The 23,120-nt window shown below is 53.1% G+C and overlaps 2 protein-coding genes across 6 annotated transcripts in view; one reads left to right on the top strand and one right to left on the bottom strand.

Annotated features, from left to right (window-relative positions):
* The first annotated feature begins 824 nt into the window (after nucleotides 1-824).
* On the top strand, nucleotides 825-15,913 carry CCDC22 (CCC complex scaffolding subunit CCDC22). Of its 2 annotated transcripts, XM_086386316.1 has the most exons (17): nucleotides 825-977; nucleotides 2,069-2,246; nucleotides 8,208-8,340; nucleotides 9,100-9,206; nucleotides 9,355-9,421; nucleotides 9,520-9,698; nucleotides 11,685-11,879; nucleotides 12,395-12,457; nucleotides 12,551-12,670; nucleotides 13,378-13,497; nucleotides 13,591-13,707; nucleotides 13,813-13,914; nucleotides 14,223-14,330; nucleotides 14,590-14,685; nucleotides 14,901-14,960; nucleotides 15,041-15,115; nucleotides 15,545-15,913. In XM_086386316.1, the coding sequence occupies exons 1-17, from the start codon at nucleotides 928-930 to the stop codon at nucleotides 15,656-15,658; spliced, it is 1,884 nt and encodes a 627-aa protein (XP_086242442.1). In that variant the 5' UTR covers nucleotides 825-927; the 3' UTR covers nucleotides 15,659-15,913. The 2 variants fall into 2 exon arrangements, with proteins under 2 accessions (XP_086242442.1, XP_086242443.1); XM_086386317.1 differs by lacking the exon at nucleotides 14,590-14,685.
* The window catches only part of FOXP3 (forkhead box P3), a 19,561-nt gene continuing 12,268 nt past the window's right edge, over nucleotides 15,828-23,120 (bottom strand). For 3 of the 4 annotated variants that reach the window (XM_086386320.1, XM_086386319.1, XM_086386321.1), the window contains 11 exons: nucleotides 22,782-23,013; nucleotides 22,158-22,262; nucleotides 21,930-22,068; nucleotides 21,463-21,550; nucleotides 21,288-21,392; nucleotides 20,315-20,402; nucleotides 20,054-20,134; nucleotides 19,133-19,283; nucleotides 18,380-18,456; nucleotides 17,087-17,188; nucleotides 15,828-16,892 (listed from right to left, as the gene is read on the bottom strand). In XM_086386320.1, coding sequence (XP_086242446.1) covers nucleotides 16,743-16,892; nucleotides 17,087-17,188; nucleotides 18,380-18,456; nucleotides 19,133-19,283; nucleotides 20,054-20,134; nucleotides 20,315-20,402; nucleotides 21,288-21,392; nucleotides 21,463-21,550; nucleotides 21,930-22,068; nucleotides 22,158-22,262; nucleotides 22,782-23,013 — 1,318 coding nt within the window. In that variant the 3' untranslated portion in view covers nucleotides 15,828-16,742. The remainder of the gene's footprint in view (nucleotides 16,893-17,086; nucleotides 17,189-18,379; nucleotides 18,457-19,132; nucleotides 19,284-20,053; nucleotides 20,135-20,314; nucleotides 20,403-21,287; nucleotides 21,393-21,462; nucleotides 21,551-21,929; nucleotides 22,069-22,157; nucleotides 22,263-22,781; nucleotides 23,014-23,120) is intronic. The other variant, XR_015158393.1, reaches the window with a different exon arrangement.

The raw sequence follows: 23,120 nt of genomic DNA, 5'->3' as shown, positions 1-23,120 counted from the left end.
TGGAGTGGATTACCATTTCCTTCTCCAGGGGATCCTCCCGACCCAGGAATTGAACACGGGTCTCCCACATTGCAGGCAGACGATTTACCGTCTAAGCCACCATAGTGCTTTTTTTTTTTTTTTTAACTGTATTATGTATCACACACAGTTTAACAGCTGCTTTACATGAATTAGCCTCCAATGCGGGAGACCTGGGTTTGATCCCTGGGTGGGGAAGATCCCCTGGAGAAGGAAATGGTAACCCACTCCAGGATTCTTGCCTGGAGAATCCCATGGACGGAGAAGCCTGGTAGGCTACAGTCCACAGGGTCGCAAAGAGTTGGACACGACTGAGCGACTTCACCTTCACCTTACATGAATAATTCTCCTTTAATCCTAGGAAACAGGTACTATGAATAGTCCCATTTCACAGATGAGGAAACTAAGACAAAGGAAGCTATGTAACCTCCCCACTGTTGCACATTTAGCAGGCTGTGGAACTGAGACTCAAACCTAGTTGCTTTGTGCGAAAGCCCCTGCCTTAATTAACTTGTACACTTTTACAATCTAGAAGATGAATGCCTTAAAAGGAATGAGTCAAGAAGCCTCTCTCTCTCTCTCTCTCCCCCGTCTCCTTCTCTCTCGCGTGCTCAGTACCATCCCTTGGCCACTTGGAAGAACGCACTGGGCTGTAGGCAAAACAAAACAGAACGGAACCTACAACTCCCAGCAGCCATTGCGCGCTCAAGCGTGCACGCGCTCATTCACACCAGTACGACAGGCACCCGGCTTGCGTCAAACGCGCTCTCGGGACTACACTTCCCGACTCTCCTCGCGGAGCCTGTGACACTCCTTGGACCGCGAGCGGGGAGCGGGCTTTCCTCAGCTGCGCCTCTCTTCCTCGGACCCGGCCCTGGACCCAACCTCGGACTCCAAAACGGCTCCACCATGGAGGAGGCGGACCGAATCCTCATCCATTCCCTGCGCCAGGCCGGCACGTAAGGACACAGCCCCCGCCTACCTCGGAATGCCCACATCCGGGACTCCAAAACTCCGGATCCAGTCACCCGGGAACCTTAAAACCCCAGACCTTAACATCTAGGGATCCAACCTCCAGGACCCTAAGACCCTCCCTCCTCCATACACACACACACACACACAAACACACACACACACACACACACACACTCTCTCTCTCTCCCCAACCTTTAACCCCTACACTTGGTAAACCCCAAACTCCAGGACCTAGGCACCTCGAGACCTTAAAACCTTGCAATCTCAAGGCCTGAGCTCCTGAAGTCTGTGGATCTTAACATCAGTCCCTGGAACCCTGATATCTGGAGATTCTAAAACACCTGTATCCTGAGAACCAAGGAACTTAAAACCCTGGGGTCCTGGCACTCAGGGACTCCAAAACCCTCTGGGACTGGATACTTGGGAACCTTCAAACCTCTTTTCCCAACACCCAAGGCTTTTACAATCCCAGGACTTTAAAATCTGGTGTTCTTAATGCCTGGTGACCCTGACACACTGGGACTCCTGCATTCGAGGGTCCTAAAAACCCAGGATGACAACATGTAGGGAGCTTGACTTCCAGATTGCTTGAGACTAGGTGGTCTTGATATCCAGGGACTCTGACATTTGGAAGTCCTGAAAATCCCAGCTTCCTGACGTCGAGTCTCAAAACCCTAGCAGTTCAATATCTAGGGGCCCCTGACATGCAGGGAACATGATATCTGGGGATGCAGAAACCCAGAGACCATTCCATCTGGGCTCCTAGGCCTTCCCAGACCCCAGGAATTTGGGACTTCTAGGCATAGGGAAATTTGAGATTTTTTGAATTTGGATCTCTTCCATCCACCATTCTACACTGAGGTCTTAGGACCTAAGGACTACCTCCCACCACCACCACCATTTTTAGTTTTACAAATGGAAGTCAGCCAGCAACACTGAGGACCTGTCTGAACTGTGTCCATCCTCACCACCCCATCCCAGTATTAGGGCTTACAGGAGACTGTACGGCTATGCCTCATCCCTGTTTCCTGACTACTCCCATCCCCCTCATTGAGTCTGCCCCCTTCTTCTTCAGGGCAGTTCCTCCAGATGTGCAGACCCTGCGAGCCTTCACCACTGAGCTGGTGGTAGAAGCTGTGGTCCGCTGCCTGCGTGTGATCAACCCCGCTGTGGGCTCTGGCCTCAGCCCCCTGCTGCCTCTTGCCATGTCTGCCCGTTTCCGTTTGGCCATGAGCCTGGCTCAGGCCTGCATGGTGAGTGCCTTCCTCCCGATATACACAGCCTCTTCCTTCCTCCTTTACAGTCGCCAGACTCCTTTGAAACTCTTTTGACTTTCCTCTCTGCTACCTCCCCTTGTGACTTAGTGGTTAAGGCTGCTGGCTCTGTGGTCAAACTGCCTAAGTAACTGAGACCCTGGCTACAGCATTGGCTGTGTGTGACCCTAAACCTTGTAGCCCTCAGTTTTCTTCTCTGTGAAATTGGGATGATAAAAGTAGGGTTGTTAGGATCATCAAATGAGTTGATCCAGTTTGCACCTGGGTGACTCCTGGCTTCCATATTTTGAGCTTGCTGCTGCTGCTGCTAAGTCGCTTCAGTCGTGTCCGACTCTGTGCGACCCCACAGACGGCAGCCCGCCAGGCTCTGCCATCCTTGGGCTTCTCCAGGCAAGAACACCGGAGTGGGTTGCCATTTCCTTCTCCAATGCATGAAAGTGAAAAGTGAAAGTGAAGTCGCTCAGTCGTGTCCGACTCCTAGCGACCCCATGGACTGCAGCCTACTAGGCTCCTCCATCCATGGGATTTTCCAAGCAAGAGTACTGGAGTGGGATGCCATTGCCTTCTCCGATTTTGAGCTTAACACCAAGTATTTTTCTAAATCCTATAATATCCATTTACCAGTTCTGAAACAGCCCTGTTTGATTAAATGCTCAGGCTGAAATTAACCACCTGTTCTGATTGGCCCAGCCTGGATCCTATGGTCATCCCTATAGGGCACTGTGAGTAGCTACTCCATCAGGATCACATGGAGTTGGGGGAGGGAGGGTTATCCAAAGGAAGATATGCTGGTTAATTTAAACAGTGTGTGCACTAAAACTTCACTCTGCCCTGTTAGCCAGATAGGCTTGATCTGGCTTCTTGCATTCCAACAGCCTGTAGCTATGTAATGAATGTCAGCATACCCAACATATGCAGTATTTGGTGGTAGAGGGCCAATAGTGTTAACTACAGTAAAACTTTCCACTTAGCCCCAAGGGACAGGGTGGTCCGATTTCTTGAATTTGTGCCTTGCTTGTGTAGTCTCTGTCTCTTAGAAATAGGCCTCTACCCAGCCTTCGGCTCTCAGGTTCACCTAGCTCTTAGGTGTTCTTGGGTTCTTCTGTCTCGGGCTTTTGGTGGCCTTCAAGGCGAGCAGTCTGTCCTCTGGCCTGGGGTTGTCTTCTTGAGAATGGCACTTTATAAGGGGGAACGTGGGTCCTCTGTTTGTCTAGACGGGGGCACAGTGAGACATGTTGAGGAGGGGCTGGGGCTTAGGCTTCCCCCAGTTTTCTGTTACCTCCTTCTCTCAGTGTTGTTTCCCACTGGATTTGATGGTTATCTACTTTTCTGCACACTAACTTTTGCGTGGGGAAGAGAATGTGGCTTTTTCAATGATGGAGAAGTTCTCGTAATTGTCTGGCCCCAAAGTCTTGGTTTGGCCTGAGCATCTAGAAAGCCTGCTGTGTGTCCAACTCTTTGTGACGCCATGGACTGTAGCCCGCCAGGCTCCTCTGTCCATGGGATTTTCTGGGCAAGAATACTGGGGTGGGTTGCCATTTCCTTCTTCAGGGGATGCAAAAGCAAGTAGAGAAAAGTTTCTTAACTCAGCTGGGTGCTGCTTCTGTAGCACACCTTGGCTCAGCACTGCCACCTTCTGGTGTCTGCCTTGTCATGTGCCCTACTGCTGACACCGCTTTCTGCGACTCAGCCACCTTCATATTTTGGTGTCTGTCATTTCACACACCCCACTCCTGGAATGAGTTTCTGTATCAGTCACAACTCTTTGATTGCAGGTGTCGGGAAAAACCCAAAGTAAAGTAGCTTAAAAGACAGTGGTTTTCACACTTTTTGTCTGCGACCCTCTGAAATAAATATGTCCTACATTGTGACCAAATACACATATGTCTGTATAATAACGATGTTATATATAATCATGATGTTTTCTGAGTGTTGCTCTGTGCTGGCTGTTGTGGTAACTTGGCATCAAGCCATTGAATTATTGAGCCAGCTTTCTGAAGTAGGCACTGTTGGTATCCTTTTACTCAGGTGAGGATAGTAAAGCTCAGAGAGGTTAAGTGATTTGCCTGTGGTCACACAGTTGGTAAGAAGCAAAGCTTAGATTTGAATCCAGAAAGTCTGCTTTCAGAATCCATGCAGCTCCAGACCAGAACCTTGATGGGCCTTTTTACCACTTAAGTGAAAATGAAAGTGTTAGTCACTCAGTCGTGTTTGACTCTTTGTGACCCCTGGGCTGTAGGCTGCCAGGCTCCTCTGTCCAGGGGATTCTCCAGGCAATAATACTGGAGTGAGTTGTCATTCCCTCCTCCAGGGGATCCTAATCCAGGGATCAAACCCAGGTCTCCCACATTGCAGGTATATTATTTACCATCTGAGCCACCAGGGAAGCCTTTTTTTTTTTTTAATCCCTTAAAGCATCCACATAGAAACAGTACTGTCAGCCCCATTTTACAGCTAGAAACTGAACTGGGTGGTTAAATAATGAGTCCAAAGCTTTATAGTGAGTCAAGTAGCACAGGTTAGATTTCAGCTGCAACCTTTTTGACTCCAAAGCCCATAGTCTCTTTTGAAACCATTATTTACTGTTTTATGGAGGTCATTTTTATCAGAGTCCAGTCCAGACACAGAAACCCTAGCAGTAATTTGAATAGGGAAAATTTAATATGAAGAACTGTTGCCCTTCGACACTATCTAGACAGGGGTCCATGTGGCATTGTTCTGGGTTCCCATCATAACTTAAAGGGGAACTTTCACAGTGTCCAGAGCCCTTGATACCCTACAGGTGAAGGAGGAGGATGTCCTTGAATTCCTTGCAGCAGGAACCCACTTAGGTGGCACCAACCTTGACTTCCAGATGGAACAGTATATCTACAGAAGGAAAAGTGATGACATCTACATCATAAATCTGAAGAGAACCTAGGAGAAGCTTCTGTTGGCAGCTCATGCCATTGCCATTGAAAACCCAGCTGATGTCAGTGTCACCTTCTCTAGGAATACTGGCCAGTGAGCTGGGCTAAAGTTTGCTGCTGCCCCAGAGCCACTTCTGTTGCTGGCCACTTCACTCCTGGAACCTTTATTAACCAGATCCAGGCCGCCTTCCAGGAGCCAAGACTCCTGGTGGTTACTGATCCCAGGGCTGACCACAAGCCTCTCACAGAAGCCTCTTACGTTAACCTGCCTACTGTTGCTTGATGCAGCACAAACTCTTCTCGGCAGGATGTGGACAGTGCTATCCCATGCAACAACAGGGGAGCTCACTCAGTGGGTCAGATGTGATGGATGCTCTGTGCCTGTGTGGCACGATCTTGTGTGAATACCCATGAGAGGTGTAGCCTGACCTCTACTTCTACAGAGATCTTGAAGAGATTGAAAAGGAAGAGCAGGTGGCAACTGAGAAGCTGTGACCAAGGAGGAATTTCAGGGTGAATGGACCACTCCAGCTGCAACTCAGCCTGAGGTGGTGGACTGGTCTGAAGGTGCTCATGTGCCTTCTGTGCTTATTCAGCAGCCTGCCACTGAAGACTTGTCTGCAGCTCCCACTGCCCAGCCCACTGAATGGGGAGGGACAACTACTGAGGGGCCTTAAGCTGTGCTTCTACAAACTCTTAAAATGGAAATTCAGTTGAGAGAAAATAAACAGTTTCTTAAAAAAGAACAAGAATTGTTAACTAGATGAAAGATGGTTAGTTACTGAAAGAGTAACTCTCCAAGGTGTGACAGAAGTGACACGATACCTTGAGAAGTCTCACGTGCACTCCAAACCATTCACCTGATTACCCTTACCTGGCTGCTGAGAGGGGGATTACTTTGATTAGTTTCTTGTGTATCTTTCCAGTTTTTCAGAAAAAAAATGAAGATATAAGCAAATATAAATATATATTCTTATTTCCCCCCTTTCTTACATAAAAGAAAACATATACCTAAATTCTTATCCTTTTTCCCCCCTTGCAGCATATCCTGGAAATCATTTCATATCAGACAATAGAGCTCTTCCTCATTTTTTTCTTTTTGAAGCTGTAGAGTAGTTCATTGTATGTACGCACTGTAGTTTATTCAACTACTCTCCTATGCTTGAACATTTAGGGAGTTTCCAGTATTTTGCAAATAATGCTGTAATGAATAATCTTGCACATCCATATTCATGAATTGTTGGAGGCATATCTTCATGGTAAACTAGAAGTAGGATTGCTAGGTGAAAGAGTAAATGCATGTGTCATTTTGTTAGATTTTGCCAAATCACCTTCATTGGGATTGTTTAATTTCTGTATTCCTGACAGCAGTGTATGAGAGAGTATCTGTTTTTCCACAGCGTCTTGCACTAAGGAAGTGTAGTGTCAGAGTTCTGCCCGTTCAATAGGTGAGAAATAGTATCTCCAAATAGTTTTCCCGCTAGTTTTGCACTTTGAAAAGCTTTTGAATTTAAGGAAAAATGAAAATAGAAACATAACATCTTTCTCCTAGCTTCCTATACTGTTAACATTTTACTTCATTCTTTTCTATCTGGGTACACACACACACATTTCTTTTCTAAACCATTTGAAAAAAGCAGACATTGTGATACTTCATACCTAAAACTTTCAGTGCACCTCTCCTAAGTATTGATAAAAGGACAATCACCAGTATAACCGTAGTACCATGATCACACCCATGAAATTGAATATCGATAGAATAATAGTATTTAATATTTGTACATGGTCAGATTTCCTCAGTAGTTACAAAGATATCCTTTACAGCTGTTTTTTTCCAATTACAGAATCCAATCAAAGATCATACATTTTATTTCACTGTTATATCTCTAATCTTCTGTATCCAGCAGCAGTCCTTCTTAGTTTTTCTTTATTTCTTTTTGCAATGACCCATGTCTGAAGCGAGGAGGCTGGTCGTTCGATGGAATGCCCACAATCTGATCTGATTGTTTGTTCATGACTAGATTCAAGTCTGGGGCAGTAACTCTGTGCCAGTGATAGTATCTCTCTACCCAAGTGGAACTTCAGGAGAACATAATGTCAGTTTATCCCAGATCAGTGATACTAACGTTGGGGCTCAGTGTGCTTTCAATTCAAGTCTCCTTTGTAAGTGAAGTTGGACATGTTTGCATATGTTTAAGGACCATTTTTTCATTCTTTTTCTGGGAATTGTCTATCTGTTCCTATCTTTTGCCTCCTTTACTGTTGCACTGCTGGTCTTTCGGCTTGTGTGGTTTTAGGCACTCTATATATATTAGGTGGGCTTCCCAGGTGGCGCTAGTGGTAAAGAACCTAGCACCAGCGGTAAAGCCAGTGCAGAAGACAAGAGTTGCGGGTTTGATCCCTGGGTTGGGAAGATCCCCTGGAGAAAGAAATGGTAACCCACCCAGTATTCTTGCCTGGAGAATGTCATGGACAGAGTAGCGTGGTGGGCTACAGTCCATAGGGTCACAAAGAGTTGGACACGACTGAAGCAACTTAGCATGTATGCTATATACTAGGTAGATTCACTCTTTGTCTTTGATATGTTGATGTATGGGAGAAACCAACATAATATGTATAAAGCAGTTATCCTTCAATTAAACATAAATAAATTTTTTTAAAAAGAATGCAGACAAGAGGCTGGATATGTGACAGCCAGTTGCAACATCTTAAATTAAAAAATCAAGTCCAAATACTATTTTTTCCCATCTTGTTATTATGCTTTGACATTGCTCATTATATTTTTTCTTTAAATTTTTTTTTGTGTATTCAGAAACACTCACCTTCTCTTTTATGGCCTCTGGGTTTTGATCATATTTAGCAAGGCCAGAGCTTTAACTTTAAAGTTCTGGAGGCCGTGGGGAGGCAAGGGAAAGTTCGGAGGGTGGTGGCTGGTGAGAGCATGGTAGCATTTGGAGTCTCTGCCCTGGGCTCTCAGGTCAGGACGATCCTGCCTGTCAGACTCACAGGTGTCACCCTTTCCAACCCCCAGGACCTGGGCTACCCCTTGGAGCTTGGCTATCAGAACTTCCTCTACCCCAGTGAGCCTGACCTCCGAGACCTGCTTCTGTTCTTGGCTGAGCGTCTGCCCACTGATGCCTCTGAGGATGCAGACCAGTCTGCTGGTATGGGGCGCTTGGGGTGTGATGGGAGTGAGGGAGAGGGTGTTGTGGGGCTTGAGAAAAGAGGAAGGGGTGAAAAGTTTGGTGGGGGTGGAGTATGTGTCTTAGGGAGAGCTAAGTGGGAGGACTGGGGTGGGGAGGGGGATACAGGTCATGGGGAGGGAACTGGGGCTTGGGCTGACCCAGGTGGGGAGTTGGTGCTGGAAGGGTCCTGTGGCCTTACCTCCTGCCTTGCCTGCCCCCACTCTAACCACACTGGCCTCAGTGATGCTCCTCAGACACATCAGGCCACTCCAGCCTTAGGGCCTTTGCATCTGCTGGCTTACTCTCCCAGGTACTTACTCTCATGGTTCACTCCCTTACCCCTTGGAGTTTCCTGTTCATGTGTCACCTGAGGGAGGCCTTCCCTGGATTGCCTTGTTCAAAACAATATCTTCCTCTCCCTGGTCCTTAGCCTCCTTTCCTGACAACCACCTGCCAGTTTTCTACATTGTACTTATGACCTCGGTCATGCCTCTATCAGCCTGCCGCCCTGGGAGGGCAGGAGGATATTTATCAGTTTGTTCACTGAGGTAGCCTAAGGGTCTAGAATGGGGACTGGTACAGAGTAGGCGCTTAATAAGTGTTCCTTGAATGACTGTGAAAATGATAGCTACATAGATATGTATCTCTGCGAGGGGGTCAGGCTGCTCTCCCAGGGTGTATGCATTTTTGGAGTTGTGGCATTATTACCTGATGGATACCCCCTCCCCTCTCCCCTAGGTGAATCTGCTATCCTCCTCCGGGCCATCGGGAGCCGGATCCGGGACCACCTGGCCCTGCCCTGGGTCCCACCCCTCCTTCGCACTCCTAAACTACAGTACCTCCAGGTGGGACCCCTCAACTCATGTTAATATTGCTTGTCACTGCCCTGCCTGCCTTGTCCCCAATTGTTTGCTCAGGTTTTTGGCCCCTTCCCTCTGCCCACCCCCAAACACGATTCACCCTAGAGGCTCTCTGATTCTGCTCTCCCACCAGGGCTCAGCCCACCAGAAGCCTTTCCATGCCAGCAGGCTGGTCATGCCTGAGTTGAGCTCCAGAGGAGGTGAGCAGGAGGCTGTGGAGAGGGGCTGAAGGGAGGGGCAGAGGTGGGCCTGCCCGTGTGGTGAGGCCGGAAGGCTGGCTGACTCTTGCTGCTTCTAGAGTCCCGGGAGTTCCAGGCAGGTCCCCTGCTGCTACCAGTTCCTGCCCAGGTGCCCCAGCCGGCTGCCAGGGCGGCCTCGCTCCTCGAACACCATGCCATCCAGCTTTGCCAGCACACAGGCCGGGACCGTGCTGGGGACGAGGACTGGGGCCACCGGACATCCCGCCTCCCCGCCCAGGTACTGCTTGGTGCTTGGCCCCCGCTGATGAGGCCGCTCCTCCCTACAGCTCCCATTTCATCTCCCTTTAGTCCTCTGCCCCTCTTTTTTCCCCACTTTGTCCCTTTCTTCCATTGTTTCCTCTCTGTGTGCAACTACCTGGTTCCCTGCCTGAAAGGACGCTGGAGCCAGAGAGTCAGTCCTCACACAAGTCAGTATGGCCCCTCAGAGCTTCGGTGTCCTGCTCTGACACATGGGTGGTAATACTGCTCTCCTCCGAGGGTGATGTTCCACCAAAGGTCGTGCATGGGCAGCCAGAGCCATCAGGATCTCCTCCCTTTCTCCCTGCTTCTGTTACCTCCTTCCTGCCCCTAATTCGCTTCCTCTTTCTCTGTGTCGTCATCACCGATTACAGCCTCCAGATCTCTGACCAACTCTTCCCACCACTGGCTTTCTCGTTTTGTGGTTTTGCTGCCCCTCTTTCTCTCTCCCCACCACTGTCTCATTTCTGTACTGTCTCCCCACCTCTGTCTACTTGTATATCTGTCCCTATATCCCCTTTGTCCACCTCAGTGTCTGTCTCCATCCCCTCCCCACTTTGTCTACCTCTATAACTGTCCCTTTCTGCCTCCCCCACTGCCATTTGTTCTGTCTTTATCTTTTTCTCTCATTTTAAAACTTACAGGCACTTCAAACACAGAAGTAGAGAGAGTTGTTTCATGAGCCCTATGGCCCTATCATCCACCTTCAATTAAAGCATTTTGCAGGACTTCCCTGGCAGCCCAGTGGTTAGGACTCTGTGCTTTCACTGCCAGGCCTGGGTTCAATCCCTGGTCAGGGAATTAAGATCTTGCAAGCTCTGTGGTGCAGCCAAAAAGAAAAAAAAAAGATCCAAGCATTTTTCCAATCTTTCCTCATCTCTTCTTTATTTTTTGTGTGTATTATTTTAAAGCAAATTCAAGATATCATGTCATTTTAAAAAATTTATTTATTTTAATTGGAAGCCAATTACTTTACAGTATTTTAGTGGTTTTCGCCATACATTGACTTGAGTCAGCCATGGGTGTACATGTGTCCCAGCTGGTGCTCTGGGACAACCCAGAGGGATGGGGTGGGGAGGGAGGTGGGAGGGGGGTTCAGAATGGGGGGACACATCATGTCATTTTAACTCTGAATACTTAGGCAGACATCTCGTGATTCAAAAGGGCATTCACTTTTTAAAAATAAGTTTTTAAAATTTATTTAATTTATTTTTGGCTGTGCTGGGTCTTTGTTGCGTGGGCTTTTCTCTAGTTGTGGCAAGCAAGGGCTACTTTATAGTTGTGGTATGCAGGCTTCTAATGGCTTCTCTTGTTGCAGAGAATAAGCTCTAGGCATGTGGGCTTCAGTAGTTGTGGCCCATGGGCTCTAGAACACAGGCTTAGTTGCTCCATAGCATGTGGGATTGTCCCGGATCAGGGACCAAACCTGTGTCTCCTGCATTGGCAGGCAGATTCTTTACCACTGAGCCACCAGAGAAGCCCCAGGGCATTGACTTTTTAATGCAACCAGCAGGCCATCTTCACAGTTAAGAAAATGAACAGTGACCTCTTAATACTATCCAACACTGAGTTCACAATCAGATTTCTCCATTTGTCTCAAAACTGCCTCTGTTTTCATATCTCTCTGCTCCACTCTGCCTCCGCCCCCTTCTTTTCCCAGCTCATCTGACTCAGTCTCCACTCTGTCCCCACATGTCCTTTCAGTGTTGGTCTCTAATTTGGGGGCTGCAAGCTTGTCTCCCTTCCCATAGCCTCCTCCATTGTGGAGAGCCGAGTGGGTGGAGAGAAATGGGGCTGTCCTCAGGGAGCTCCCAGGCTGGTGGGCCCAGACAGTGGGGCCGGGTCCTCTTGTTGGAGAGGCTGGAGGGTGGGTGCGACTTGGGGGTGGCCCCTTGTCAGGCAGCTCCCTGGTGGAGGCAGGGCCTCGGGTACCCAGCAGACCTCCACCCCCTTCCACTGTTTCCAGGAGGACACACGGGCTCAGCGGCAGCGGCTACAGAAGCACCTGGCCGAGCATCTGCGCCAGACCTGGGGCCGGCCAGGGCCCCCCCAACAAGCCCGAGACCTGGGAGAAGTGCTGCAGGCCTGGGGTGCTGGGGCCAGGCCTGGTACTCCCAAAGGCTCCCGCTTCACACATTCCAAGAAGTTCACCTTCCATCTGGTAGGTGGGGCTAGGGCATGCTGATGGCACCAAGGTTGCTGTATGTATACACACCACACTCTCTCCACACAAGAGGCCCCTGTTCCCACCAGACCTGCCTGCTCCCCACTGAGGTGGGTACCCAGAGGAGTCCCCTGGCTTCTTGGGAACTTCTGTGGAGAAAGGGTCCAGGGGTGGGAGCCGTGTAAATGTGTAGGACTGCTCTTTGTGCAAAGCTCAGCTTTCTCTGCAGAGTTTCTTCTGGATATCTCTTCTTGGATGGTCACCCGGAGGGGCCCTCACCCCTTTCATGGGCAGGTGGGCAGGAGCTGTGTCAGGGTCAGGGAGGTTTTTTATAAGTAAACACTCCAGTCTAAGGTCACAGAGAGTGCTTTGATCCTCACACATATTCCGACAGCCATCAGTGCACTGTACATGAGTACTGTGCTGGGAGGGCGCCGACAGGGGGTATTGAGGTTGGCTGTGAGGGCCTGGGCCTTCCCCGACAGCCAAGATGCTCCTTCCTCCCTCCCCAGGAGCCTGAGGCCCAGGCAGCCCAGGTGTCAGATGTGCCGGCCACCTCCCAGCGGCCTGAACAGGTGAGCAGAGCAATGGTGGGTGGGGCGGTGTCCTGGGCCCTTGGCTGTCTATTGGGCCTGACACCCCCACATCGCCTGGCCTGTGTCTACCAGGACACGTGGGCAGCCCAGGAGCAGGAGCTGGAGTCTCTTCGGGAGCAGCTGGAGGGGGTGAACCACAACATTGAAGAGGTTGAAGCTAACATGAAGACGCTGGGAATCAACCTTGTGCAGGTGAGGGTTGGGGAGGGGCTGCCCGCTGAGGTCGGGCTTAGGGGGCTTAGAGGGACTTGTGGGGGCTGAGGGTACTCTGTAGAGGTCTGCAGATGTCAGAAAGATTCGTGGAAGCCATTGGGGGACCTGTGGGACTCTTGAGGGTTCAGGAGAATCAGGGGGAGTGGGAGGGGGATGTGGGACCTGTAGGGGTTAGAGGTGCCTTGCTGTCTGTGAGAGTTGGGAGGGGTGTGACTGTCCATGGGCAACTGGAGGGGCCTGTGGGCCTCCTCGGGGCTTCCAGGGGAGTCAGTGTTGAGGTCAAGGAGTCAGAGGGGTCTGCTGTGGGTGCCTGTCTCTGCTTATATGTCTCTGTTGCTATTGGGAGGGGTCTGAGGGGCCTATAGGGGCATGCTAAGTCACTTCAGTTGTGAATCTTTGTAACCCCATGGACCGTAGCTCCTCTGTCCATGGGATTCTCCAGGCAGGAATACTGGAGTGGGTTGCCATGCCCTCCTCCAGAGGATCTTCTGACTCAGGGATCGAACCCCCATCTCTTGCATCTCCTGCATTAGCAGGCGGGTTCTTTACCACTAGTGCCACCTGGGAAGACATAAGGGCTAGAGGGATGTATTGTCATCTGTTGGGGTTGGGCTAGGCCAGGGCTTTCCAGGCCCAGCAGGCTGGGCTCCCCCACTGACTGGGAGTAAGGGTTTCTGGGGTGCCAGGTGGAGACTGAGTGTCGGCAGAGTGAGCTCAGCATCGTGGAGCGTGAGCAAGCCCTGCGTCTGAAGAGCCAGGCGGTGGAGCTGCTGCCCGACGGGGCTGCCAACCTTGCCAAGCTGCAGGTGGGGCTGGTGCTGAGGCTGGGCTGGGAGGGTCGGAGTTGGGCGGGCCCAGCCTGTGTTATCTGCAGCCTCCCTCCCACCATCACCCTCCAGCTTGTGGTAGAGAGCAGTGCCCAGCGGGTCATCCACTTGGCGGGTCAGTGGGAAAAGCACCGGGTCCCGCTCCTCGCTGAGTACCGCCACCTCCGAAAGCTCCAGGACTGCAGAGAGGTAGGTGGTGGGGTCCCAGACCATGGGTGGGGCAGGTTCAGTCCCTCCCTAGGGGGCTAGTCCTGTGCTCTGCCTCACTACCCTCTCTCTGTGGGACCCTGGCAGCTGGAATCTTCTCGACGGCTGGCAGAGATCCAGGAGCTGCACCAGAGCGTTCGGGCAGCTGCAGAAGAAGCCCGCCGGAAGGAGGAGGTCTACAAGCAGCTGGTAAGACCCGTGGAGCTTCCCTGGTGGCTCAGACAGTAAAGAATCCACCCACCAATGCAGGAGACATGGGTTTGATCCCTGATCTGGGAAGATCCCCTGGAGAAGGAAATGGCAACCCACTCCAGTATTCTTGCCTGGAGACTCCCCATGGACAGAGTAGCCTGGCGGGTTACAGTCCATGGGGTCGAAGAGTCAGACATGACTGAAGCGACTGACCAACCAACAACCAAAGACCTGTGTGGGGGCCTTGGGTAGCTCAGAGTGGGGGAGGTGTGGGTCCAAGGGGAGCACCCGCTGTTTCTGTGTAGGTGTCAGAGCTTGAGACCCTGCCCAAAGATGTGTCCCGGTTGGCCTATACCCAGCGCATCCTGGAGATTGTGGGCAATATCCGGAAGCAGAAGGAAGAGATCACTAAGGTACACCATTGTGGCTGTGGAAGGTGGGTCACGCAGGCAGACATGCCCAAGGGCAGGATGTGTGTTGCAGGGTGACACAGGGACCTTACACCCTATGGAAGGCAGAGCTATCTGGCCATACTTGGCACAGCACAGCCCCACATAGTCCATTCCAGCCACCCCTGAGCCTGTCTAGATGTGACAGCATGAATATGAATGGCCTCAGCTGGCTGGCTGCTTGTCCCAGACATGGGCTCACGGGTACCCTGGTCTCTGCCAGATCTTGTCTGACACGAAGGAGCTTCAGAAGGAAATCAACTCTCTGTCTGGGAAGCTGGACCGGACGTTTGCAGTGACTGATGAACTTGTGTTCAAGGTTTAGGGCAGGCTGGGCTGGGTGCAGGGGTGGGGTGGGTGGGCCTGGACCAGGTGTGAGTCTCATAGTTACAGTGATGCTTGCGCCTGGCTTTGCCCCATGGAAGGTGAAGTCAGAGGAGTGGAAATGGGTGGCCTTGTTGGGGGAAGGTGGGGGTGGGGTGGGAGTGGGGCAGGACAGCCCACTGACACCTTCAAGATCCCCTGTTTCATCAGGATGCCAAAAAGGACGATGCTGTTCGGAAGGCCTACAAGTATCTAGCTGCCTTGCATGAGGTGAGGGGAGAAGTGTGCCTGGGGGCTGGCTGGGGAGGGGACAAATTTGGGTGTAAGCCTTCCACTCCTGCTGTCCCCAGAACTGCAGCCAGCTTATCCAGACCATCGAGGACACAGGCACGATCATGAGGGAGGTTCGAGACTTGGAGGAGCAGGTAAGGCCAGGGGGTGGGAGGGCTCAGCAAGGCAGGCCGGGGGACAGAGAGGCTGTGGGACCAGACCTAGCCAATGGCTGGGGTCTTAGCCCTGCCCGTTAGTAACTGGTTGTGTGACCTGGAACCGCCCAGTGGCCTGCTCTGACCCCCGCCTTCCGTCCTGAGGGTCCTCATACCTGCCTCCAGGGCCATTGGCAGAGGCTTCAGCTTAAGTATGGGCTGGGTGATCCTGCCACGCAGCCAAGGATGCTTCAGGTGGATGGGTGACATCTGCTAAGGCCTGGTGGTGGGACAGAGCAGGCTGTTATTGGGGCAGGGGGTGGGAGGAGCACAGTGGGGCCCTGAGTGGCTGCAGTGGGGTGTTGGCGGCAAGCAGGAACTGAGAAGGGGGCCCTGTGTGCTAAAGGGCTGTGGTTCACATTGCCTTAGATTGAGACGGAGATGGGCAAGAAGACCCTCAGCAACTTGGACAAGATCCGCGAGGACTACCGAGCCCTTCGCCAGGAGAACGCTGGGCTCCTGGGCCGGGTCCGCGAGGCCTGAGTAGCCCCACCAGAGGTCTGCCCCCGGCCTCAGGCAGGGATGTGGAGTGCTGGCAGCACTGGCCCTCGCTGTGCCCTCTGATTACCATCGGGTTCCTCCTGCTGTAGCCTTGGCCCCAGAGCCTCGCCCACCTCACCCCGACCCTTATCTGGGGCAATCATCCAGAGTGTGGGAGCTTGGCTTCAGTTTATTGTGAAGGGCACGGGGCGGGGGTTGGGGTCTTGGATCTCAAATAAATGAGGGGCTCTGTCTGCAGTCGAAGCTGAGGCATGGAAGAGGGTGCAGGGCTCAGGGTGGGGGAGGGGTGGGTGGCAGGTGAGACGCTGGATACATTTGGTGAGTTGGTGTGTGTAGCCCTGGGCGTCTGCCTGGGACTCCAGAGGCCCCTCGGGGTGCTGTGTGGGTGTGCATGTGCACATGAGACGTGCTGGTGAGTTCAGAGTCTGTGTGACCAAGCATGTGTGTCGGGAGCCACGCGTTACCGTGTGTGACCTGCGTGCATGCGTCTGGGTGGCTTTCTGGAACCTGACATCCTGAAGGTCCCAATGCTGCTGCTGTGCTGTTGTCAGGGCCTGCCTCATGTGACACCGCACCTGTGGGCCTGGAAGCCGGCTGTGGGTATGTGCTTTGGGGGACGTGGGTTGACTGTGTGTGGGTGTGACTGTGTGACTGCAAACTTGAGGTGGTGTGAGTGTACTGAGGCAGGCTCTTCATGTTTTGGGGGTTTGCATCGAGTCCAGGGGACAGGATTGTGACTCTTATGTGTCCTTTTCCAGCTCCAAGGTCATCTGTGAGAGTGACTGAGGCAGGCTGTGTGTGTGACTGTGAAGTCTCAGTTTGGCTGAAGAGCCCATCGCAGGGGGCTGGGGAGTGGGTGCAGGGCTGGGCCTGGGGTCCCTCTGAGCATCCTTGGTGCAGAGCATGTGATCCAAGAGGGCGGTCAGCTGGGGAGTGGGGTCCCTGACTGGCAGGACAGTGCACACCTTACTTCTTGGTCCCTGCGGGCATGTCCAGGGCTGGTCACCCCTGCCCCCAGCCACTTCGATCCCCTCCCCTGTCCTCCCTTCTCTTCTTGGCTCTGAGATCAGGGGCCAGGTGTGGGGTTGGAACACCTGCTGGGCCTCTGGCTCCTCTTCTTGCGGAACTCAAACTCATCCACGGTCCACACAGCCCCCTTCTCGCTCTCCACGCGTACGAAGCACTTGTGCAGGCTCAGGTTGTGGCGGATGGCATTCTGTGCAAGGAGAACCAGCCAGCCGGGCCAGGGCCAGGGGGTGGGGGGATCAGGCAGTCATGCACTGATGCCAGCAGTGCCCACCCCAAACTGACCTCCTGCCCTTTCCCAACACGCCTCCAAGCCCCCTCCCAGGCCCACATGTGGTGGCATTTGAGGCCCTCCCAGCCACTGCCCCGTCCAAAGAAGCTCACCTTCCAGGTGGCTGGGTGGTTTCTGAAGAAGGCAAACATGCGTGTAAACCAGTGATAGATCTCGTTGAGTGTCCGCTGCTTCTCAGGAGCCTCCAGGATGGCCTGGAGGTTAGGGAGTGTGGGGGTGAGGGGAGCTGCTCCCCCAAATGCAGCCTGACAGGGGCACTGGCCCACCTTGGGCTGGCCTCTGACCTGGGTGGAATTGTGGGGACAGGGGAAGGGAGGGAGATAGTGAGGGGTGACGGGTCAGAGACAGGGTTAGAAGTGGGGTGAGGGTGGGGCTGGGATGGGGTTAGGTGAAGGATCAGGGCTGAGGTTGGAGTTGCTTCTGGTTCAGGGTCAGGGCTGGAGTGAAGTTAAATTTCTGGGGTGGAGTTGGAGCTCTTGGGATGGGGGTAGGGTGAGATTTCAGGGTTTAGGAAGTTTAAGGGCCAGGGGTGGGGTACAGTTAGGGTTTGGAAGGAGTAAAGGGCCCAGCAGAGTTAGAGGTCAGATAAGTGACTGGTTAAGGGTCAGGCTGGGGATGAGGTGGGGTGAGTCAAGGGGCGAGGGGTGGGATGACATGTAGCATTAGGTCAGGAGGCAGAGATGGGCCTAGTTATTTCGTGTGTCTGGACTGTAGTTAGGTCTTGACTGTGTGTGGTCATTTAAGGATCAGGGATGGGATTGGGTGTGGAGTGAGGCTGAGGGTCTGGGAATTTGATCTGCTGGGATTTAGGAATGGAATTGCGTCAGGGGTCGGTGATCATGGCTGCAGTGAGCCTCCGGGTTTGGATGGGGTGAGGCAGGTGAATGAGTGGTGTTGTGTAGGGTTAGGTGTGGGCCTGGGATGAAGGTCCATGTGGGATCTGGTGAAGCTTTGGGGAAGGCATTAGGGAGATTAAGATGAAGGGGTTGGGATGGGGTGAGGTGGGAAGGGGTTAGGGATGGGGTCTAGCAGGGGGATGTCTTGACAGACTAGGGTACGTCAGGGCTGAGGAAGGAGTTAGGGTGAACCTGAGGTGGGCATAGGGGAAGGGGCAGAGATCAGATTAGTTTGGGGGCTATTTATAGGCCCAGGAGGCAGTTAGGCATGGGGTTGAGGTGGTCGTTAGGAAAGGGGTGGATTTAGGGCCGGCTCTTGGCTTGCCATGGCTTGGATAGCAGTTGAGGTGTGGGTTTGGGGTGTAGATGGGGAATCACATCTAAGGCATGGGTTTGTTCACACAGGAGGCCCCCTGAGGGTGTTTGGTGAGGGGAAGGTCCTCCACCCCAGCCCTCTCTTCCTTCTCCTCAGCCTGGCACCCCGCTTACCCAGCGGATGAGGGTGGCATAGGTGAAAGGGGGCCGCATGTTGTGGAACTTGAAGTAGTCCATGTTGTGGAAGAACTCTGCAAGAGGTGGGGAGGGATCAGGGGCCATCTGGGAACTCCTCACTCCCTCTTCCACCCTCTGCTCTCCACCAGCTGTTGAGTCTGCATGCCTGAAATCCCACCGTGTACACCTCTTTCCAGGATCACAATCACTGTTGGCTAAGCACTCTACGTAAATGATACCATTTCCTCTTTACACTGCTCCCACCACTATAGGGCTTATTCTTCCCAGGGTTTAAAAGTAGTAACTTCCACACCAAAGGGATGTAACTGGTTAAGTGGCGGGGCCAGGAGGGCACTCAAAGGCCCTGATCCCTGTTAAACCCATAGCCCAGACCTTGTGGATGGCAGAGGATTGGGGAGCTCAGCAAGTCACCCTGCTTTTTCTTGGTGGTGGGGAGACAAAGAGTCCCTGGGAATTATTAAGCTAGCTCTCTCCCTCCTGATGACCAAATAGAGTGAGTGGCTGAAGCTCAGAGTGAGTGAGTCCCAACCTCCAGGGAAGACAGGGCTAGACATCTGAGACCACAATGGGGGCTTGGAGGCCATGGAATTCCAGAGAGGAAGCTTTTGCAAGCAGTTGCCATTTCCCAAAGGCTGGGTGGCAGTGGCAGGGGAGAGTGGTCCCCAACCTTGTACCAGTTAGGGAGATGAGGGGTCAGGGGGCACCGTGTAGGACATGCACCACCCTTACCTGGGAATGTGCTGTTTCCATGGCTGCCCCAGAGGTGCCTCCGCACGGCAAACAGGCCATCGGGGGCCTCCTGGGGTCCTGGCCAGGCTGGGACGGTGGTGCCTGGGGTGCCAGTGGCTACGATACAGCAGGAGCCCTTGTCAGATGATGCCTGGGGGAAGAGGGAGGGGCTGGTGACCCAGAGGCTTAAACTTTCCACTTTAGTTTTAAATAAATGTTTTTATTAACAAAAGCAAGGGCGTCCTCAATTCCACTCTGATGTGGAATCCGACAAAGCAGCACAAACCATATTTATTAGAGTGGAGGTGTGGACAAATGGGTGTAGAGCACCAGTGATGGGGCCACAAGCTAGGGTTGAATTGGGCTCTTCTGCCACCCAACTGGGACCTTGAGGAAGTCACCTAAGCCTCCCTGGCCTCAATTTTCCTCAACTGTGAAGTAGAGATGATAGTAATACCTCACACAGGCATCATGAGGAATTAAATAAGGTAACATCACCAAAGTGCTCAGAAACAATGCCTGACACCCAGGGCTGGCTATATGATCACTGCAGGTGCCCAGGGCCCGGCACTTTGTTTAATGTTCTGCAATCATCACTTTGAAATCCGAGCCCTGTGATTTCATTTTGCACCAGGCCCTGTGAGTTATATAGGTGGTTCTGCCAGCAGCACGTGGTCTGTGTTCAGTGTTGGGTGATTTGCTGTTGCTTTGCAAACTCAAGATCGTGATGTCTGGGGATCTTAAGATCAGAGAGTTTGTAAGCAGAAAGTGACAGATTCCCAGGTCTGGATGTGTTTGGAGCTGGGGACGGGGGCCCAGAGATCCCAGGACCTGGGTGCAAGGATAGGTCCCCTGCACCCTGCAGGAGCCTCTCCCACTGCCCAGCCGTCCGTGCCACCTGTGGGGTCTGGGGTGGCTCACCGCAGATGGAGCCTTGGTTTGGGCCATCTTCCCGGCCAGATGGGCCTGCATAGCACCCAGCTTCTCCTTCTCCAGCACCAGCTGTGAGGACAGGCACAGAGTGAGGCCTTGACCTGCTCTTTCTCTTCCACTTCTTTGCCCGGGCTGTGGTCTTCCCTGGGAGTACCCTGCCCCCTTCCTTCCTTCAGGCCAGGCCCCTTCCTGGGTGAGCTTGGCTCCTGGCATGGGGTGGACTGACCATTTACCACACCCCCACATCACCTGTTGCTCCAGAGATTGCACCACCTCCCTCTGGAGCAGACACTGCGCCCTGCCCTTCTCATCCAGGAGATGGTCTGCCTGGCAGTGCCTGGGTAGGGGGAAGAGTCCACGCGGGTGACCATGGTGGGCCCAGCCTTCTGGCTCAACATTCTGAGGGAAAAGGGCTCAGACTCTCTGGGAGGAAGGTCTCTTCAGAGTCTCAGCCTCCCTCCCCTCTGTTGACCTCAGTCTCCCTCTCACACCTGTCATTCCTTCAATGCATGCCACTTGGCATCTACTCTATGGCCAGGGTGCTGGAGATGATGATGGATGGGTAGTGAGCTGAGAGCGGGCCAGGTAAGTGAGAGTGGGAAAGGCATTCCAGATGGAGAGGACCGCCTGTCCAAAGGCCTGGTCGTGAAGACAGGATGCACTGAGTTGCCACTGATAGTTGGGTATGGTTGGAGAAGGGGGTGGGTGTGAGACAGAGAGAGAGAAACAGAGTGTGTATGTGTGTGTGTGTGTGTGATGGGGCTGAGAGGAAGCAGCAACAGCCACTGTGAGGATCTGGGACTTCAGGGATCAATAAAATCAGGCTGGTGTGTTGGCATGACAGGGTAGCAGGGCAAAGCAGTTAGGAGTGTGGATTCTGGAGGCTGGCTATCACTCAGAAGCTGGGTGATCTTGATCAAGACACAACCTCGCTGGCCTTAATTTATTCGTCTGTAAAATGGAGGCAATCAGCACACACCTCTATTGTGATGCCCCATTATACAGATGAGGAAACTGAGGCTCAGAGAAACTAAGTAATTTGCCCAAGATCAGAGCCCATGAGTGATGGAGTCAGGCTCTGAACCCACAGTCTCAGCTTTTGCCTCTTTCATCTTACTCCCTATCAGGATGAGGCGTGAGCTGAAACCTGCACCCCCAGACCTCCCACAAACTGACCCCCACCCCTGGACCAGAATGGGCCTGGTGGGCCCGGCTCACTCACTTGAGGAAGTCTTCTGGCTCCTTGAAGACCTTCTCACATCCGGGCCACTTGCAGACGCCATTTGCTAGCAGTGAGTAGGAGCCCTGGGGCACAGTCGAAAGGGTGCTAGGGGGGACAAAGAGTGTCAGGGGCGGGCGTGGCAGGGCAGGGAGCTTTCCCAGCCCTGTGCACTGACCTGTCTTTCCTAGGCATGCCGGGGCTTGGGAAGGTGCAGAGGAGTGCTGGCTCCCTGGAAACCCACTCCAGGCTGGCCACGTTGATTCCTGCAGGGGGGACAGGGCACCTCTGGGTGCCAGGCTCTGAAGCTTGGCCCTGACCAGGCCTCTTGTTTTGAGCTTCCGACCCCGCCCTGAGTTTAGCAGGCCCAGACTCCCAGGGGGCTCTGTGGTCCCTAACCTCCAAAGCTTCTGTAGAACAGCTCAAAGACTGTGCTGACATTTCGACTAACTGCAAAAGATCTGTGGTTCTGGGATTTTGACATTCTGCGTCTTTAAGATTCTGACATTTTTGAGAGGTTGGAGTTTCCAAGATGATAAGACCTGACCCCTCTGGCCCCCCGAGGGCCGTGATTCAGCAGCCCACACTGCTTTAGTTCAAGGATTGGGGGCTCTGGGGTTCTGTGGAACTGTGGGGTACAGTTACCAGGTGGCAGGCCGGGCCGGGCCTTGAGAGAGAAGAGCCCCGTAGCAGCAGTGGGTGGCGGGAGGCTGATCATAGCTGGGCTGTCCAGTGGGCGCACCTGCAGCACAGGGGTCCGGGCATGGGCGTCCACCGTTGAGAGCTGGGGGCACATGAGGGCTGTGGTTCAACCTGGTCCCCTCCCCAGTTCTCCCGCCTGCTCCACCCTCCCTACCCATGCTGAGCTGGTACCTGGTGCACGAAGTGTGGCCTGTCCTGGAGGAGCGCCTGCAAGTGGGGTGAGGGACCCAGCCGAGCTCCGGAGGGTGCCACCATGACAAGGGGTACTGTGGGCATCTGGGGGAAGGCAGGTGGGTGACATGCTATCCTTATGCTCGTTCTACATGTCTAATCCCTATACTCCTCACTACAACCCTGCCTACCGGGTACTATGACCATCCCCATTTTACATATGTGGAAACTGAGGCTAAGGGAGACTGGGTGACTGTTTCAAGGTCAAGCCAGCTAGTAAGTTTCGGAGCTGGCTTCCATCCCGTCACCTTACCTCTGTGGGCCCCCAGCCCTTTGTCACATGGGGGTGGAGACACACACGGCTATGCCTGTGGGACGATGATGGGGTCTCCTCTCCTGAGATATGGGTTGGGAGGTTGGTGAGAGCCTCGAATCTCTGAGACCTGCTATGTGGGGACTTTCTTGGCCCTGTGACATCTGCATAAGTCACAGACTTGCCTGGGACCCAGAAAACCACTTCCTGTGCCCCAGCTGGGCCCCCCCTCCCAGTGCCACAGTAAAGGTCGGCACCTGTAGGCCCAGGTGCCCCACCCTGCCTGCCCTATCCTGGACCCTAGGCCTTACCTGCAGCTGTGATGGTGGCATGGGGTTCAAGGAGGAAGAGGAAGTGTGGGCCCCGCTTCGGAGATCCCGGCCTTGGAAAGTTGTCCCTGGGCTCTTGGTGCCCAGCTGGTCTGAGGCCTTGGATGCAGCCCTCCAGCTGGGCGAGGCTCCTGGGGATGGGCTGAGTACCAAGGAAGGGGCCAAGGGCTTGGCTGGCCTGGGGTTGGGCATTGGGTCCTTGTTCAAGGGCAGGCTGCAGGGACACAAGAAGAAGGAAGTTACATGTGTGCTGGGCTGTGCGTGTATGAAATACTCAACTGTTTGAACCATGTGGACACCCTCTCTGGTCAGAGCAGGCAC

This window comes from Bos grunniens, chromosome X, assembly GCF_055505025.1.
Source record: "Bos grunniens cultivar Pamir isolate PY7600 chromosome X, Bosgru_T2T1.0, whole genome shotgun sequence".
In the NCBI taxonomy this organism is placed as follows: Eukaryota; Metazoa; Chordata; class Mammalia; order Artiodactyla; family Bovidae; genus Bos; species Bos grunniens.
This window is presented reverse-complemented; position numbering and strand designations above follow the sequence as displayed.